General features: G+C 33.4%; 1 protein-coding gene across 1 annotated transcript; it reads right to left on the bottom strand.

Annotated features, from left to right (window-relative positions):
- Positions 1-11,902: 11,902 nt before the first annotated feature.
- On the bottom strand, positions 11,903-15,268 carry LOC123673584 (protein-serine O-palmitoleoyltransferase porcupine). Its single transcript, XM_045608165.1, has 7 exons — positions 15,110-15,268; positions 14,884-15,050; positions 14,606-14,819; positions 13,031-13,253; positions 12,766-12,872; positions 12,491-12,714; positions 11,903-12,328 (listed from the first exon to the last, which is right to left on the bottom strand). The coding sequence occupies exons 1-7, from the start codon at positions 15,151-15,153 to the stop codon at positions 11,925-11,927; spliced, it is 1,383 nt and encodes a 460-aa protein (XP_045464121.1). The 5' UTR covers positions 15,154-15,268; the 3' UTR covers positions 11,903-11,924.
- Between the last annotated feature and the right edge of the window lie 1,586 nt (positions 15,269-16,854).

Below are 16,854 nucleotides of genomic sequence, written 5' to 3'. Positions count from 1 at the left end.
TCACCGTTCTTGAAGTGTTGAAACCACTCTCGGACACCACTTTCGAAAATCGGATATTACAGACATTTGGGAAGATAAAATCCCCTTATTTCCCTGGAAAAAGTTTCTATTCATGATTTTTGTTCCTCAATTAGATGAATAATAATAATAATAATAATAATAATAATAAGTTTATTCACCAAAAAAATGTTTTACATAGATAACAAAAGATATGTAAATAAACATTGAAATCCCACTAAAACTAAAGTTGCGCGTGGGTTTTGCACAGTTAAATTTACAGTATTTCTTATATATTATGTATATGATATCTACAATACTTGACATTTAACCTATTTTAGATACAACTACGAGAAAAAAAATCTAACAACAAACAAAATTTTTAAATAATTTGTGGATTTACATAATCGAGTTGACATTTTATATATTGATCCATACGATAGAACAACAACATAAACATCGAAAAAAGTCTGTTAGTCGATCAGAGATCGAACTAGATCTCTATTCAAGTTAAGCACGTAGTTTTTTAATTTTTTTTTCAACATGTAACAAGAGTTTATATTTATTATATTTATTTTTTGTTCAGAGGGCAGAAAATTGAAAATTTTTGGAATGAGGTAAGATATATTTCGTTGTCCGATTTTTGTACTACTCAGAGATGTTTTTACGTGATGTTCTTTTTTTTGCCTAGTGAAATGTTCATGATCAATATTATTCAATAAATATTTGTTTTTGTGTATATGTGTAAGTATGTTATAAAGAAATGTTTGTCTTACATCGCATATTTTTGCTAGTGAAAAAAGTAATAGCATAAATCTTTTGAACTAATTCATCAAAATATCTGAGCCAGATCAAATTTCATTTGACTAAACGCGCTGAGAAGATGAACTCTTCATAATGGACTTTGATGGTTATGACGAATAATATTCCTGAATCTTCTCAGGAATATTATTCGTCAGCTTCGGAGCTTTAACAAAATGATGTTAAAGCTCCGTTTTCATTTTCTGTCCTGGATAATCTTAAAGACAGTCAATCTGGCCTGAAGATCAAAATATGACCTGCTTTCATTATAACTGGATAAGAATATTCAAAAATTCACATCTCCAAGTATTAAAATTAGAACAAAATGTTGGGTTTAATATGATGGCAGCAATATATATTTTCCATTTCAGAATCGGAACTCGTCAAGTTTGAGGAAAATGCTTTTTCCATTTCATTTCCTGATATTCAGCCTTAAAAATTCATGGATCAGTTCTCATCAAACTGAAATAATGCGCTGGATAAACAATTTTAGTCAAAAAATTCATGTGACTAAGTCTTATAGCCTCTGGATAATATTTTTATTACAAAATAATCAATATAGTTTCGAGCTGGATTGAGTGATATGTTCTAATGAAATTCATTATGCTTTATGTGATAGATAGTAGAAAACAATAAATTATTTGGAATTTGGCGAGTCGTTCTCGAGCCAAAATGTATGTATGTGCGCTCTCTCCCTAAAGATTATGGTGTTTCGTCCCGAGATGGTGGACTCATCCGTTAGGCAATTCAACGATCTCTACCTAAGACACTCTCTCACACCATCGTGGAGAGGTGACTCTGCTGCAACGCGGCGGCTCCCTTAAACCCGACGGGGTCGCATTAAAGTGTGGCGCGAAGCCCATAACGCCACCTCTCAGCAGATAGAGTCACTGCACTTATTATTTTCGAATAAAATAGCATTTCATACATTTTAAAATACCTTTATCATAATGTATTCTCTTAGTTGAAAATTTTCATGAAATCATGTCCCTCTCAATTCTCCTGTAGATAAGATAGGGATCCATTCTCTTAATTCGCACCAGACTCATTGGTTCCTACATACACCACTATTCAAAAGAATTGAATTCCAAAAACCATTTTTTCATCGGTGCAACTAACTATTGAAAATCCAAATTGTTATTTTTTCCTATTTCAAGCTCCTGAATATAAAGATAACCCGAATTGGTACATTGGATTCCATTCCAGGCTTTTAAGGCAATATAACAAGGTGCCTAACAGAACTAATATACTCCATTATAGTTTCGGGAGTTTGGTGAGATTCTTTCGAAAGAATGGTGAAAGGTAACGAACTGGAGCGAGCAACTTTTCCATTTCATTTCTTCATGGTTAATTAAAGATTTCTGAACTCCTACAACGTCCCCACTAAAGCATAACCGGTACGAAAGATCTCATTTTGGTTCATTATTTCCAATAATAATACTCTGGAAACCTTAGGGGAAGAAAAAATTTGACCCTCCTGGAATTTCACAGTTCATATTCAATCTTATAGAATCAAATGAAAGGCTCTTCTTAGGAACTATCACATGAATTTCTGTGGCATAATCAGTTTGTTACTTTGCAGTAATCTTTTAGGCTTTATGTTTATTAATGTTGAGTCATTACAATTTTCATACACGATTCCCCCCAATATAGATGGCGACACTAATAATACAGTGGTACAGTGGTACAGATTTCAGTGCAATAACTTTGATACGTTTTATGAAAAAATTTCCTTTAAACATAACTTAACAAGCTCCGTTTTCGAGATACGTTGTTAAAAGTTCAAAAAAAATGAGTATTTTCTTATAACTGTAGTATTATTACATTGATTGTTTTAATTTTCATGTATTGAAGTCTTGACAATGTAATGTTTCGAATAAGGCAAGTGTCTCCTGCCAAACTTATCCAGCGGCGTAGGTATAGGGGTGCGATGATATTCTCTACTGCCTTTTTCTCGAAAAAATTGTTTCATTTCTGAAATCAACAGAGCTTCATTGAAAAAAGGTCTCTTGATTTATTTTCATAGAAAATCATTCACAAAAATCTACAGAAATTAATTTTTCAAATTAAGTGATAAATGAAAGAACAAAAATTAACGTAGTGTTCAGATAGCAAATAATTGAACAGTTCTGAAAGACAATCAAACTATAAACAATTTTCGTGAATTATTTTTATTGCTCATTTTCTTTCTGAAATGTTCGAATTAATACCATCTAAAAGCGTTATAATACACTACGCCAATTCTTGTATGTACTTTCATTCATCACTAATGGGAAAAATTAATTTTTGTAGTTTTTGATGGATTGTATTCGAATATCTCGAAAATGGTACATTCTATGAAAAATATCAGGAAACTTTTTTTTTTTGAAGCTCTTTTGATTTGAGAAATGAAAGAATTTTTTCGAAAAAAAGACAGTGGTGTGGATTTGCAATATGAAAAGGATCATCGCATCCCTATATCAACGCCACTGGATAGTTTTGACAGGAGACACTTACTAATTCGAAACATTACATTGTCAAGACTTCAATGGATAAAAATTAAAACAATGAATGTAATAATACTAGAGTTATAAGTAAAAAATTGATTTTTTTTCGAACCTTAACATCCTGTATCTCGATAACGAAGCTTTTCAGGATATATTTTTGTATGAATTTTTCTCATGAAAATAGTTGTTCTATCCGACGCCAAAGTAATTGCACTAAAATCTGGAATACTCTGAATGTATTCCTGGTATGTTTAAGATTAACTCGCACCTCTATATCTTCTAAGATATAATAAGATATAAGACTTTCTCTAATTCTGTGGTTATTCCGTTCATTCTTCCACATCTTGTAGAACAAAATCGTGCGAGAATATATCAGAAACGCACAGTTTTCATGGTAATATTTTATTATTCTATGTTGGTACTCCGAACTTTCCGCCACGGCTTTATCTGTCAATTCATCAATTTGCCTTAAAGAAATCAGCTCTGCCAACCAATATTTTTCAATGCAAAAATCACTAAAATATATTTATGGAAATATTTCATTAATTTCAATGAAAATGCAATGAATTAGAGAAAATAATGTATAATACTCGTACAGAAGGCTCATTCTACCACTCGTTCATTCCAAAACTCGCCACTTCGTGGCTCGTTTTTGAATTTTGAACTCGTGGAAGAATATCAATGCCTTCTGCACTTGTATTATAAATAACTATACTTAGTTGTCTATAAAATCCTATCTACAGTTTATTGAGGTTCAACAGGAACTTGGACTCATTTTGAATCTTACTTTAATACTTTATTTCTATATAATTTATATCTTGATTTCATCAAATTATAGCTTCAAAAAAAGGTCCGAATCCTAGTTACTAACTAATTCTTTATTATCATTAATATTAATCTTTCACTAGGCATTCTCTACCAATTTTTCATGCTACGCCCACTCTCCTGAGGCCACTTATGAAATGATCAGTATGACAAGTCTGTGATTCCTGCCATATTCACCAACCCCCTATATCCATAGCTAAACATGATGAATTTGCCATAGAACGGTTGGGTTTGGGTCACAGGCCAAGCTCTTCATTCGAGAATAGGGCTGCCTTCAACAGAATCTCTCTGGTAGCAAAAATTGAAAATAATGAGTGGGACCCCAGCCCAGATTTTAAAGTTACTTCAGATAATCTTCGAAAATGCAAATTGTAATTCTCAATTTTCAAAAGTACCTATATTTGGAAACTGTTCAATATCTGAAAGAAGCATTTTGAACTTTTGAAATGAAATTCTTAAAATTCAATTCCTATCAAAACATGAAATAGTAAACTATAAAATATCATTAGGTACGTCTAACGTAATACAATGGAATATTTTCGTCCGCGAAGTTCTATTGGTGATAGTTGTTAAGTTATGAAGTTTTTGAATATCAGTTCGGAATTAACAACTGAAATAAATCTTTCGTTTTCTGAACAGAACTCGATGCCGACGTTAATGCAGTTAAAAGGGGTAGGAGCTCCGCCGATAATTATCACTGGCAAACCACCAAATTCCATTATTTCTGCCTATTTTCATGCCAAGCGCACGGAGCCTTCATCTGCTGGTGAGAATAGCATTATAACTGCAATTTATGCGAAAATAATTCCTCTCATTTTCCTATTACCTGATATACTAACCGATATTAAAAATGAAGAGGTCGTTTGAAACATTAGAAACCTAAATTGCAAATCTTCATTTACTCACTATTCAAGAGGTTCAAGAGGAGTATAAAAAAAATTCTCATTGGTCCATGAAGTGATGATTTCAGAGATACAATCAATCTATATTTCCATCCTTCTATAAACACTATATTTTCGAAAAAAATAATTATCTACAGAATTCAAATGTTCAGGTTACGTTCAATTTCTAAATGCGTCAATTGATTATGAGCTGAAGCCTGCACAGCAAACCGGTATTTTCGATGGTTTTACAATTCCAATTTGAAAATGGTCAATTTCACGTTTTGTTCATAAGGATTATCAATTTGGACTCTTATTCAGCTTTGTTAATAGAAGGCTAATAGTCACATTTAACCGAAATCCATTGAGAATGACACCGTAATACCTGGAAAAGAATGAAGAGAAAAATCAATGGACGTCCAAATTCGCGAAACAAGGGTTATTTGATAACAATAAATCTTTGCGAAATCAGATCATGAAGTGTATTAAACTAAATGGATGGCATTTCGAATATTTACTTTGTTTTTTTCCGATTAGTTATTGGTACACATTCAGACAATAAAATATTCTCTAAAATTTGAATTCATTGAAATTTTTGGGGCGAATAACTCAATAACCGCTCGAGTTATATAAATCAAACAAAGGCAAGGTTTTTCTAGAATTTAAGGCTTGTCGATATTCTTTCAATATTTTAGGTACCTACTAATAAGGAGAAATAAATGAATAAAAAAAATAGTACTGAAGATAATCGTTCTAAATTACGCACAAACTGTAAATTCATAATTATGTACCCAGTACCAATGCATCTGTTTGCAGTTGTAACAATTTCAAAATTCGGCATGGAGTGAAATTTTATTATAGTGATGTCAACTTATGCGAGCGGTTAGAAAAAATCAGAAAAAACTATTAGGTGTCCACTTTGCTTCCGCCATTTTGCAATAGATGGTTGTAGCGGTAAGTTGTAGTCGAAATAAATAGATCGTAGATGTCATACAATAAGCTTAGATAGATTATATCCAAAATCACTTGGAGGAAGCCAGAATATTTCGATCATACAAGGGTTGTCCAAGTTTCCAGAAATTCCTTTGAGGCCTAACAATACTTTCAAATAAACCCCGGTATTAGCGGATCGTGTTATCCACTTCGAAGGGACATCTATGGCCAAGCGTTTTTATGGACTAGTTCAAGTGACTTTGGATATACTATATTTGTGAACATAACGCCATCGAAATATTAGTCGATTTGTCTGCGTCATAAAGTTATTCTCGATTGAACATGTCAGCTTACGGGCCAAATTCTCGCCATTTGCGGAAGGTTCTAATTTTCTGCTTTAATATGAAAAAATCTGCGGCTGAGACTAATCGAATGCTCTCAAATACCTATAGGGAGGCCGCTAATATTAAAAGAACGTGCCGATAGTGGTTTCAACGCTTCAAGAACGGTGATTTTGACGTCGAAGACCAGCATTGCGGTGGAAGAGGTTTTGGAGATGCAGAATTGAGGACATTACTTGATCAAGACTCGTCTCAAACGCAACAAGAATTCGCAGGTACATTGGGAGTGACGCAACAAGCCATCTCAAAACGCCTGAAAGACATGGAAATAATTCAGAAACAAGGAAATTGGGTGCCGTACGAGTTGAAGCCGAGATATGTTGAACGGCGTTTGTTTGTTTGTGAACAGCTGCTTGCAAGGCAAAGAAGGGAAGATATATCTGCATTGCATTGTGATTGGAGACGAAAAATGGATCCATTGCGATAATCCCAAACGCATAAAATCATGGGGATATCCCGGCCATGCTTCCATGTCGACAGCCAAACCGAATATTCACGGTTCCAAGGTCATGCTCAGTATTTGGTGGGACCAGCTCGGCGAGGTATATTATGAGTTGTTAAAATCGACTGAAACAATCACAGGCAATCGTTATCGAACACAATTAATGCGTTTGAGCCGAGCGTTGAAGGACAAACGACCGCGGTACAACAAGAGATATAAAGAAGTGAAAAATTGGATCTATTCATGGATCGTTTCTAAAGATGAAAAGTTTTTCAACGCGGGATTCGTACGCTGTCCGAAAGATGGGAGAAACTAGTAGCCAGCGATGAACAATACTTTGAATCATAAATGTATAACCAGTTTTTCACAATAAAGCCTCGAATTTCGGAAAAAACGGAGGAAGCAAAGTTGTACGCCTATGTAGTTATGTGTGTTTATTATTCTTGAATATAGATCACAACAATAAAATATTTGTACCTGTTAAAAAATATTTCAATCACCTATACAATTTTGCATGCAATTCAAATTACAATCTAACGTTAGAGTCATATGGGTTGGTTTCTTCAATGTATTTTGGCGGTAATGGTGGATATAGTCATCCCATCAAAAATCCTCACAATAACTCATCTGCACGTGTTTATTTTCTCCCTATATAAAGTCAAATTCACGTTGAGCCAAACCGGCAATGTCTACCCTTAATCAAACTTTGAATTCAATTCGATTAAGCAAATATTCGGGACACAAAACGAATGATTAAAATAGTGGTAATCTCAATTCAATATCTGCACTCGCGTTAGCTCCTTTAAACAAGAGAATAATCTAATTACCAATACTTGCCTTGTTTCACCAGAGGGAATATATCAACATAATTTATATTACAGTGAAGTCAGCGGTAAGCGTGGTTTACTCTACTAATATTTTCCCTTCATCGCTGAAATATGTGAGCAGGCATTCATGAATTTGAAATATGATGTAGAATTTCAAAACCCAAAATTGGAACGGTTCAAAACAGGGGTGAAATTGTATTCGTGTATGAATATTGTTTCGAATTTTCGATTTGATCTAGGGCCTATTGCATCAAACTAACTTTTCCCTTTGCATTTTATCAAATTTTCAAAGCAAATAATAATTATGTCACAAAACAATTTGAGTTAACAATGCTAGCACCTGTTTCATCAGACTACTTCTCAACTTTTCTTTTTTGAATGCTTTTAATGCAACCTAATTTATTTGAAAAGTTGCAGTTGTATGATAGCGTTCTCAACAAGAAGTTTCATTTTGAATTTCCCGCTATCTGGGCAGCTGTCACTTTTGAAGCTGTCATCCTTTGATATTTGACTAGTGAAAAGTACGCTTATACTTACTATGGAACAATACACACTTCAACAACGCATTGAAATTTAATTGTTAAAATTTACTACAAAAATGATGAAAATAATTTTTCAGTTACAGTTCGCAAAACAAAAGCAGTTTTGACTTGTCAGGAAGCACCTTATCGGCCGGAAATAGTAGGAAAATTTGGGCTGTTAGTGATATGAAGAATTACCGTATGCGTCGCTCAAGAACAACTGAGAATATTGCTGCTGTAACCCATACAGTGTTGACGAAAACCCAGATTTGTCGATTCCTCGTCGATCTTGGGAATCGGGCATTTCACAAATGACGAATTGAAAAATATCGATCAATACGTCGTTCAATTTCCAACGAAACAATTTCAATCTTGCAAGAAAATTCTCCTGGCCATATTATTTCTCGTAGAGGTAATCACAATTGGCCATAGGTAGCTTTAGACTTTTTTCTCTTGAAAAAGATCTATATCGATGTTCCACAATCGATTCAAATCCTGAAGGACGGAATTGGTGAAGTTATCGAAGACATAGGCACAGCCACAAATGTACAAATTAGTCATGGAAAATATCGTGAACATTAGCTTTGGCGACCATAGGAAGGATATCGTTTTCCATCATTAATGGCATAGCATACCATCCTCTTTACAATGAAATAAAAAACATCAATTGATTTCTCTAAAAATGTACTCGTTCTTTTTTAATATAGAAATGAAACAAACATCTTATGGGAAAACCATCAGTGGCGGATCCAGAGGGGTACCTAATTTCCCCCAAGCCCCGTTGAAATATTCATAGTTTTAGAGCAGAATCGGCTTTCAACTAAGAGTAAATGTGTAGTAAATCAGAAATTTGGAAATTATTGAGATTATTGAAATTATTATTCGGAAGGAATATACGTTAAATTCAAAAGAGCGGTCGCGACTTGTGTAAACTGATCTTATCTAAGAAGCAGGATGTATTCATTTTCGATTATTGCTTTTCTTAGTTATCGTCTCACTGCGTTGGTGAAATCGATATATTTTTCACGGATAAGAAAAATAATTTAGAAACAGGGAAATCTTGACTTATCTGAGTTCGATACATGCGAAGAACCGTTATGATCGTTCTCAGATGACACAGCAAAAAGTTCGTTAGGCAAAATCGAAGTATGGTTCTTGTTGAGACAGCAGAAAAATTTAGTTTGAGCTGAGGTTGAGGGTGGGGTCTGTTGACGTAAAATGAAAAAGGATTAAAAATTTTCTTACCAATGATCTAATTGGTTTGGTATCTTGGGCAATTTTTAGGACGGTCTTGGATAAGTACGAGGTTACGATTTTGTTGAGGTTTAAGGATTCAATCAGTATCGCTTAGGGTCTCTTATTGAGAAGGGTTTAGAATTCGAACGTCGGTCGCGAAACCGGGTAAAACAATTTCTTTTGAAGTTCAGAGCAATGTTTAACAAGGCTGAGTCAAATAGAAAGGAAGTTTAGTAAATGAGAGAGAGTTGAAGGAATTTTAAGTTTTTAAGGAAGAAGGAATTGTTTTAACTCTAAGAGAGGTTGAGTTAGGTCAGAAATAGAGAAACAGGGATTTTTTGGGATAAAGTTTTAGAATTTGTTTTGGTATGAATTAGATTAGCTCGGAGTGCGCGAATCGGGAGTGGAGTTATTGAAAAGGAATTATACGTTTCGAGTGAAAAGTTTAAAAAAATTAAAACTAGGTATAGGCAGAGCCTATTTACTCACCTAGCACCGCGGGATAAGAGCAAGTTAACAATCTTTTGGCTATTTAATTTTTATTTTGTTTTGATGATTTTTAATACTTTTTCGATGAAGATAAGTTTATTTGAGTACCTAGTCCCGATTCTCCCAAATTCAAAGTTGAGTAGACAATTTTGGTCAAATAATAGATTATTTGAGACATTTTTTTTCAATCATGAAGTTTTTGGCCGTTAAGTCGAGCATCTATCAATTTCGTGGATATTATAATTTTGCTTTTTTTTTTTATTATATTTAAGTTTAAAATTTTAATCGACTTTTATTAGCCCAGAAAACTAATCCTGTCCCTAGGGAAAGAAAGTCAACTAAAAAGACCTGTCCATAGAAGCGACGGGCCGGACTCACACATAACATCTTTGTGAAATTACATAATTATCCATTCTCCGAGACCTCTGGAAAGCCGCTCTTCCAGGGGTTGAAAGAACATCTCAACCGGAGATGGACGTTGGTCAACATTCTCTGACCAACCCGTTCATGACAAATGCTTTTAGTATAGCTGAATACAAATATGAACGAATACCAGTGATAAAAAATGTAAAGTAAATATAATTCTATAACTATAAAGTTCTCAGAATTCAAATGCATTGTCCAACATATAGGTATTCATATTTTACTTTTGTCATATGAGAATTTTTATATCCATTACCAGTTACCTACCCCTTAAAACTGTATGCCATGGATCCGCCACTGCCTTTAGCTGTAGTTAAAAGCAACAAGCTCATATTCCCATTTCATTGGATTGTTGGAATATTTGACAGCGCTTTTGTTTATTTTTTACGTGGGTGAGCAATTGATTTTGAAGTATTGAAATCATTTGGTCGTGGTGAATACAAAAAGGATTGTTCACATATTCTTTAATTCTCTTCCGATACTATTTATGTAAATTATGGAAACAAAGGCATCTGATAAATCGTTTTTTATTCATTTTTTCTTTTCACTAATTCTTTGATCTGGAGCAATGGAACTTTTTACAGGCCCGAACAGGATTTCGAAGCGATGTATGTGTATTTTTCGAATTTTGAGCCGGAAATGGTCTCAAACGATAAGAATGAAGAATTTGTGGTCGAAGCTAATTATGTCCGTCCGTTCGGTCCAGTCCATCCGTAAACACGATAACTCTAGAATGGAAAAATTACAGATTTGATTCACTGATGAAGAATTCATTCAAATATATCTATTAGATCATCTGTGTCTGTCATGAATAAGATAACTCTCAAACAAAGATAGGGTAGGATCAGGGTCCTAATATCTCGGTTAAATTCGTATGGAAGTATGGAAATAACTATTCCGAAACTGATAGATAAAAATTAATGAAAATGTGTACAGTGCTCAGATCCTCGCTCAGATCTTACCCATACGATAATCTCGTGGCGTTTTAGGACCAAAACGATTTTAATTTGCCATTCTAGTCTTTCAAGCGTCCCCAATTCTAGATTCACAGAGATCGATAGCTCTTAATTCGCAAGAGAAAGCTGAATTGTTCCGATTTCATTATACTCCCTACTCACGACTTTGTCGATTTGATAGACTATAAAGAAAATTCTCTATCACGAATGGAAATAGGGGTTCACGTATTCAATTCGAAAGATGTAATACCTATATATCTAATGTTTCTAATGTCTTTCTAATGCCCCTTTGCTTTTCAATTTTTACAACAATTTTAAATTTGTAGTGACTCTGTCTGTCCGAGAGATGGCGTTATGGACTTTGCGCCACACTCTAGTGCAGACTCGGCGGGTTTACAGTAACTGTCACATTACAGCAACAGCAATGTCATACCTCCACGATGGAGTAGGAAGGTGTATCTGGCAGAGATCACTGAGTTGACAAACTGAATATTCCACGAGTGATCTCGGTATGAAAACCACAATCCCAATGAATTTTTTCATTTCAATTATGGAATTTAACATTACCTATACAATAATAATAGTTGAAATTATGTATATCATTATATCCTATTTAAATGTTCCAAATATATTCATACAAAATTGAATAAATATATGAGGGAAGTTTGAAGAAAAACTCTGGTATATCAAATAAATATATCAACAATTATATTATCAAAAGAACATTTACAAACATAATAACATGACTAACATAATACAAATTACTCCATTGATCTAGAATGCTTAAATCACTGGAACCTGGATCCATCAGAATACCTAGGTATGCTAAATGTAGAATACTGGCAAAAGAATATGTAAAAAGGCAAAGTTTCACTGCAATATTATTTCGTTTATATTTATGAGTACAACTTTTACAAGTTTTCACATTCAAACAAACATCCAATGCATCTGATATCAAACTTCGTGATTTAACTTGAAGGTAGGAAAACACACCCAATGAAAGAAGAACAACAGATACCCTCAATTCTAAGCCATGTAAAAATGATGACACTAAAAATGTAACCATTATTGCCGAGAATTGTCCATATTTTCTCATTGGTAAGTAGATCGCTAAAATAGAAAAAAATTTCATATAATATGCCAAACATCGAAATGGGTAGAAAAATTTTCTCATATATCAAACCTTTTTTCGTGTCATTTGGGAATTCAGACTTTAAGAAACAATACAAAATTTGAAGGAAGAGAGTAGAGTTCCTATTCAGAAATACTTACACCTTTTCAAGAACAAATGCATAGGTTGATTCCATTTTGTAACCACTGTTGACAAAGAATTTGGGAATTCTATATCTAACGGACTTACAATTGTGTAAGACCAAAATTTTTCCTCTGGGTGACAATTTCTAAAGCCAGCACACACCATACCCATTTCAGCCAGACTACTAACAAAATAATGGCTAAATCGAAAAGCTAAGGCATCTCTATAAGCTAACAACCATCTGAAACATATGCACTATCAAAACTGTTAAAATTATATCACAAGTCATTACCTGTTTGATGAATCTGATATAAAATATGTTGCCCAACAATTAGAGACAGTAAGAAAGATAAGGGATATTGCAAATGATTTAAAGATGCCTAATATCCAATAAACATTCTAAAAACATTCGGATTTGATAGAAATAAGGTAATACATGAGATATATGCAAGTTCAGATGGAACAAATTAGACGTTCAGAATTAAAGATGAATGTAAAATATAATTCGAAATTTGACTATCATACAGATGACAATAAAAAAAAAATTACATTTATACCTTTTTCTTTGGTTCGTAATAAAGGCCCTTATAATCTTGATATGTCATCCAAGGTCCGAATAATATATTAGCACCACAAACTGTATACCCTAAATATTGTAATATATTCGGATAGTTTGCTCTTTCTCGGGTTTCATCCAAGAGATGGAGTATTTTCATAACAAATATCATCAATATGCCTCTTATTGTAATGAAAATCTCTTTTTCTATCAAAAAGTGTTCACTAAAATCAAATATACTTGAATTTTATAGACTAAAAATTCAGGAATTAGAAGTTTAATATTCTTTTCGAAAAAAATATGGCCTGTGAATGTTTTCAATTTCAGTACAAAGATAATTTTCAAAAACATAAATTTGTATAATTTGAATATTGTTTTACTCCAAATGAATTTACTGATTGAATTTTGCTTGATAATTTAATGGACTTCTTCCATTATCTTCCTTGTTGATTGTCATTGAATTTTAAGAATTTCAATGAGATGAATAAACTCACTCTTTTTTTTTCATCTTCAAGTCCATTCAAATGTTGTTCCATTGTTTATTATTAAATATCTAATTGAAAAATGTTCTTCATTCATTTGAAGGAAAATTAATAGGTGCAAAATTCAATTTTTACTTCAGTCCCAAAAACTGAAAAAAACCATTTATATAAATGAATCTGAATTAAATTTAAAATTAACTGAGTTCTTCTGCAACATAGAGCCCAAGTAAATAATTTCTCGTTTTATATTGCTGTCCTGTAAATATTGAGTTATAGACATAGACATTTCTCAGTACTGAGGTATTTTTACTTCTGAATATTTCTTTATCTTTCTCATATGTATTTCTACTGCCAAATATAAGTTAAATATTCGGTTATACTGCCTGGAATATTTACCATAATAAAAATCTTATATTTTTCAGCAAAGAAATTTGGGAATGTTCATTCCTTTAAAATTGGGGTATTCCATGAAGAAAATAATAGAGATTTCTTTCAAAACTGCTCAATTCTCATATTCCTAAGAGAAAGAATCAAAAGGCACAAGTTATCACTTGGTTAATATTTGCCATGAGAGGTAATAATATTATGTACCACCTCTACAAGTTTCACCTAATACATAACATCCTATATGTATATACATTCTGTGATGAAATATATAAATCAAAGAACTGAAATTATTCTCAGGTATAACAAAATATAAATAGAAGAATACATTGTAATGTGTTGTATTAGCTCATCCACCATATTTGAATTTAATATATTTCAATATTTAATATTTTAGTTGATATAAACCTCAGAAGGCACATATTTTACAAAGCATTTGAATTCAAATATGTATTCACAATTGAATAACAACGGCTTCTAAGATCTATGAACTTAATGCTGGTAAACCAGTTGAGTAAATGAATTCATATATTCAATTCAAAACAACTCAAAATAAAATAGTTTGAAATTAAGTCAAAATATTCATAGAACCTGGTACTCTTATTACTCAAGTATAGTATTCAATCAGAACGGCAAAAATAATGAATATGCTATCCAGATGGCTTATAAGTACATGATAATAATTTATCACTCTCCTTTGGAAATCTCACCTTATAATTAGACTTGCAATGAAAGCAACTTTTACTATTGGTCCAATGTCCTTAGCAAATTTTTTGTGGATGAAATGAGTTCCAATAATAATGAAATAGGAAAATATTAAATAAACAATGAGAATGCATCTTCCTTCCGTGCTTCCGACTTCAGAAGTTAAATAAATGCCTATTAAACCAGATAAAAGATGAAACACAGGTTCAGATATTCCAACTGCAAAATAATGTCATGAGAATCTTCAAATTCATATTGTTTCCAATAGACCACAGGAACGTACCAGATGAGATCACAATACCAAAACACGCATTTGACAACATCATCCTCCACATAAGTGGCAGAATGCTTTGAATCGATAATAAAACACAATTGTTCCAAATATCGGTAAAATTTTCATTTTGTATGTCGTCATATTCATATTCATAATCCTGGGAATCATCGTAAAAACTACCGAAAAAAACCAAAATTTTAACTAGATGTCATTGTGTTAGCAGTTTATAACGTACTCATTTTCCGAATCGATGATGCTATAGTCTTCTAAAGGGAACATTACTACATGTTCAAGATCAAATATAAATAGCTAAAAAAAAATAACAAATTCAAATGTTTGAATTATCCGTTTTGAGGTTAGGACAACTAAAATCTGTCAGAGACTGCGTACACAACTTCTACTTTCTTTTTCTTTTCTTCCTAATACTCAAATATGAAAATTGAAACAAATCTCCGAAATAATTGCAATAGCTACCGATAGTTTTAAGCATAATTTCCGTTGATAAAGCTAAATTAAAGAATTTTTCACTCTCTCTGGAATCTTCATTTTTTAAAGTTTATGTACAGGGTGATTCAACAAACTTCACCAAGCAATCATTATTTCAGCAAATTTTAAAAAAAACATCTAAATACAACATATACTCCTTCTAGCTGCCTGACAAAAAATATATTAATTTTGTTATTACAAAAGTCAGTTTTCGGAAATGTTGTTGGGCTTTCTTACTTACCTATCTTCCCATATATAGGGGAAACCATGAGGAAAATTAGAGATAATGATCTAAGTGGAGAATATCTGTCTATGGAAATCTGCAGGAGATGCCCACCATCTCTTTGCTGGGAAGATGGAGAGAACTCTCTCTGCAAAGGAAAGCCTCCTTGCAATGTCTGGAGATATTGAAGGGTTTTTGACAACATCCTGCGGCCAAAAGTAAATGGGTAGAATTCTCCACTATAAAATGGATTTCTGCAACTCTGAAAGGGCGAACCGTCATGGCCTGTCTAGAGGATACTAGAGTGACTGTTTTATCTTGCCGGTTATGGTTATGCCCACAAGGCAGTATTCTATTACCCCTGCTGTGGAGCGTGGTTATGGTTAGCCTTCTGGAGAAGTTCACGGTTGGCGGTTTTCATGTCCTGGCTGAAAACATCAACACCTCCAAGATCCCTGTATCCCCTTCGCCATAAGCTGGAATTTAAGTTGCAAAGTCCTGGTTCTAAATGACCAAACTTTGAAATTTTCCAATAAATATATATCTGGGCATTGTACTAGATAGCAAACTTAAGTGGAGGAAGCATAGTGAAAAATCTTTCTAGACCTCTTCAGCTATGTGGGCTTGAAAAGGCTTTTTTGGGAAGACTTGATACATAAAACCTTAAATAGTTATGTGTGAACATACGAATGTACGCCTCTTTGTCACCTATACTTTCTTAATATGGAGGACAAACACTGAAAAAATTACAAAGCGTAATCGGTTGAAGAAATTGCAACCTATTGCATACCTACGTGGTAACACAAATCCTACAACGGAGATAGAGGTCATACCGAACTCACTTGCCTGTCTTATTCTTACATGTATGGAAATGCAGCCTGCTAGACGCTATTAAAATCTCTTAGAGTGGTAAGCTCCTACCTGGAAACTGGATGGGACATATTAGGTCTCCTAGCCAAACCTTTGGATATAAGGCAAACTACATTCGATGATAATTCGTGACCATCAGAGTGCTGTGTACTTCGTAAATCGAGTAGATAATAACTTCTCCATGTGGTACACTGGATGTTTCAAAATCAAAGTGGGACACTGGCATTTGAGTATGTGGTCCTAAAAACGGGATATTCATGCTCCTGAGGTGAGTTTTTTTTGAGACACTCTTTAGCAGTTACGCTAAGAGTTAAGCTAGAGCGAAGAGCGAAACAGAGAGTTCAACCAGGCTATGCTGAGAACCTTGAAACTGTATATCCAGAGTTCCCTGCTGTTCTAGG

This window comes from Harmonia axyridis, chromosome 2, assembly GCF_914767665.1.
Source record: "Harmonia axyridis chromosome 2, icHarAxyr1.1, whole genome shotgun sequence".
Classification (NCBI taxonomy): Eukaryota; Metazoa; Arthropoda; class Insecta; order Coleoptera; family Coccinellidae; genus Harmonia; species Harmonia axyridis.
Note: the sequence above shows the minus strand (reverse complement) of the source record. Positions and strands in the feature narration are given on the sequence as shown.

What these genes read in the sequence shown, in the direction of transcription:
- LOC123673584 (XM_045608165.1), bottom strand. Translation starts at nt 15,153, where the DNA reads ATGTTCCCTTTAGAAGACTATAGCATCATCGATTCGGAAAATGA. An exon ending in ATCATCGATTCGGAAAATGA is followed by an intron (nt 15,051 to 15,109) that starts GTACGTTATAAA and finishes TTTTTTCGGTAG; the next exon opens with TTTTTACGATGATTCCCAGG. An exon ending in GCATTTGTTCTTGAAAAGGT is followed by an intron (nt 12,329 to 12,490) that starts GTAAGTATTTCT and finishes TTTCTATTTTAG; the next exon opens with CGATCTACTTACCAATGAGA.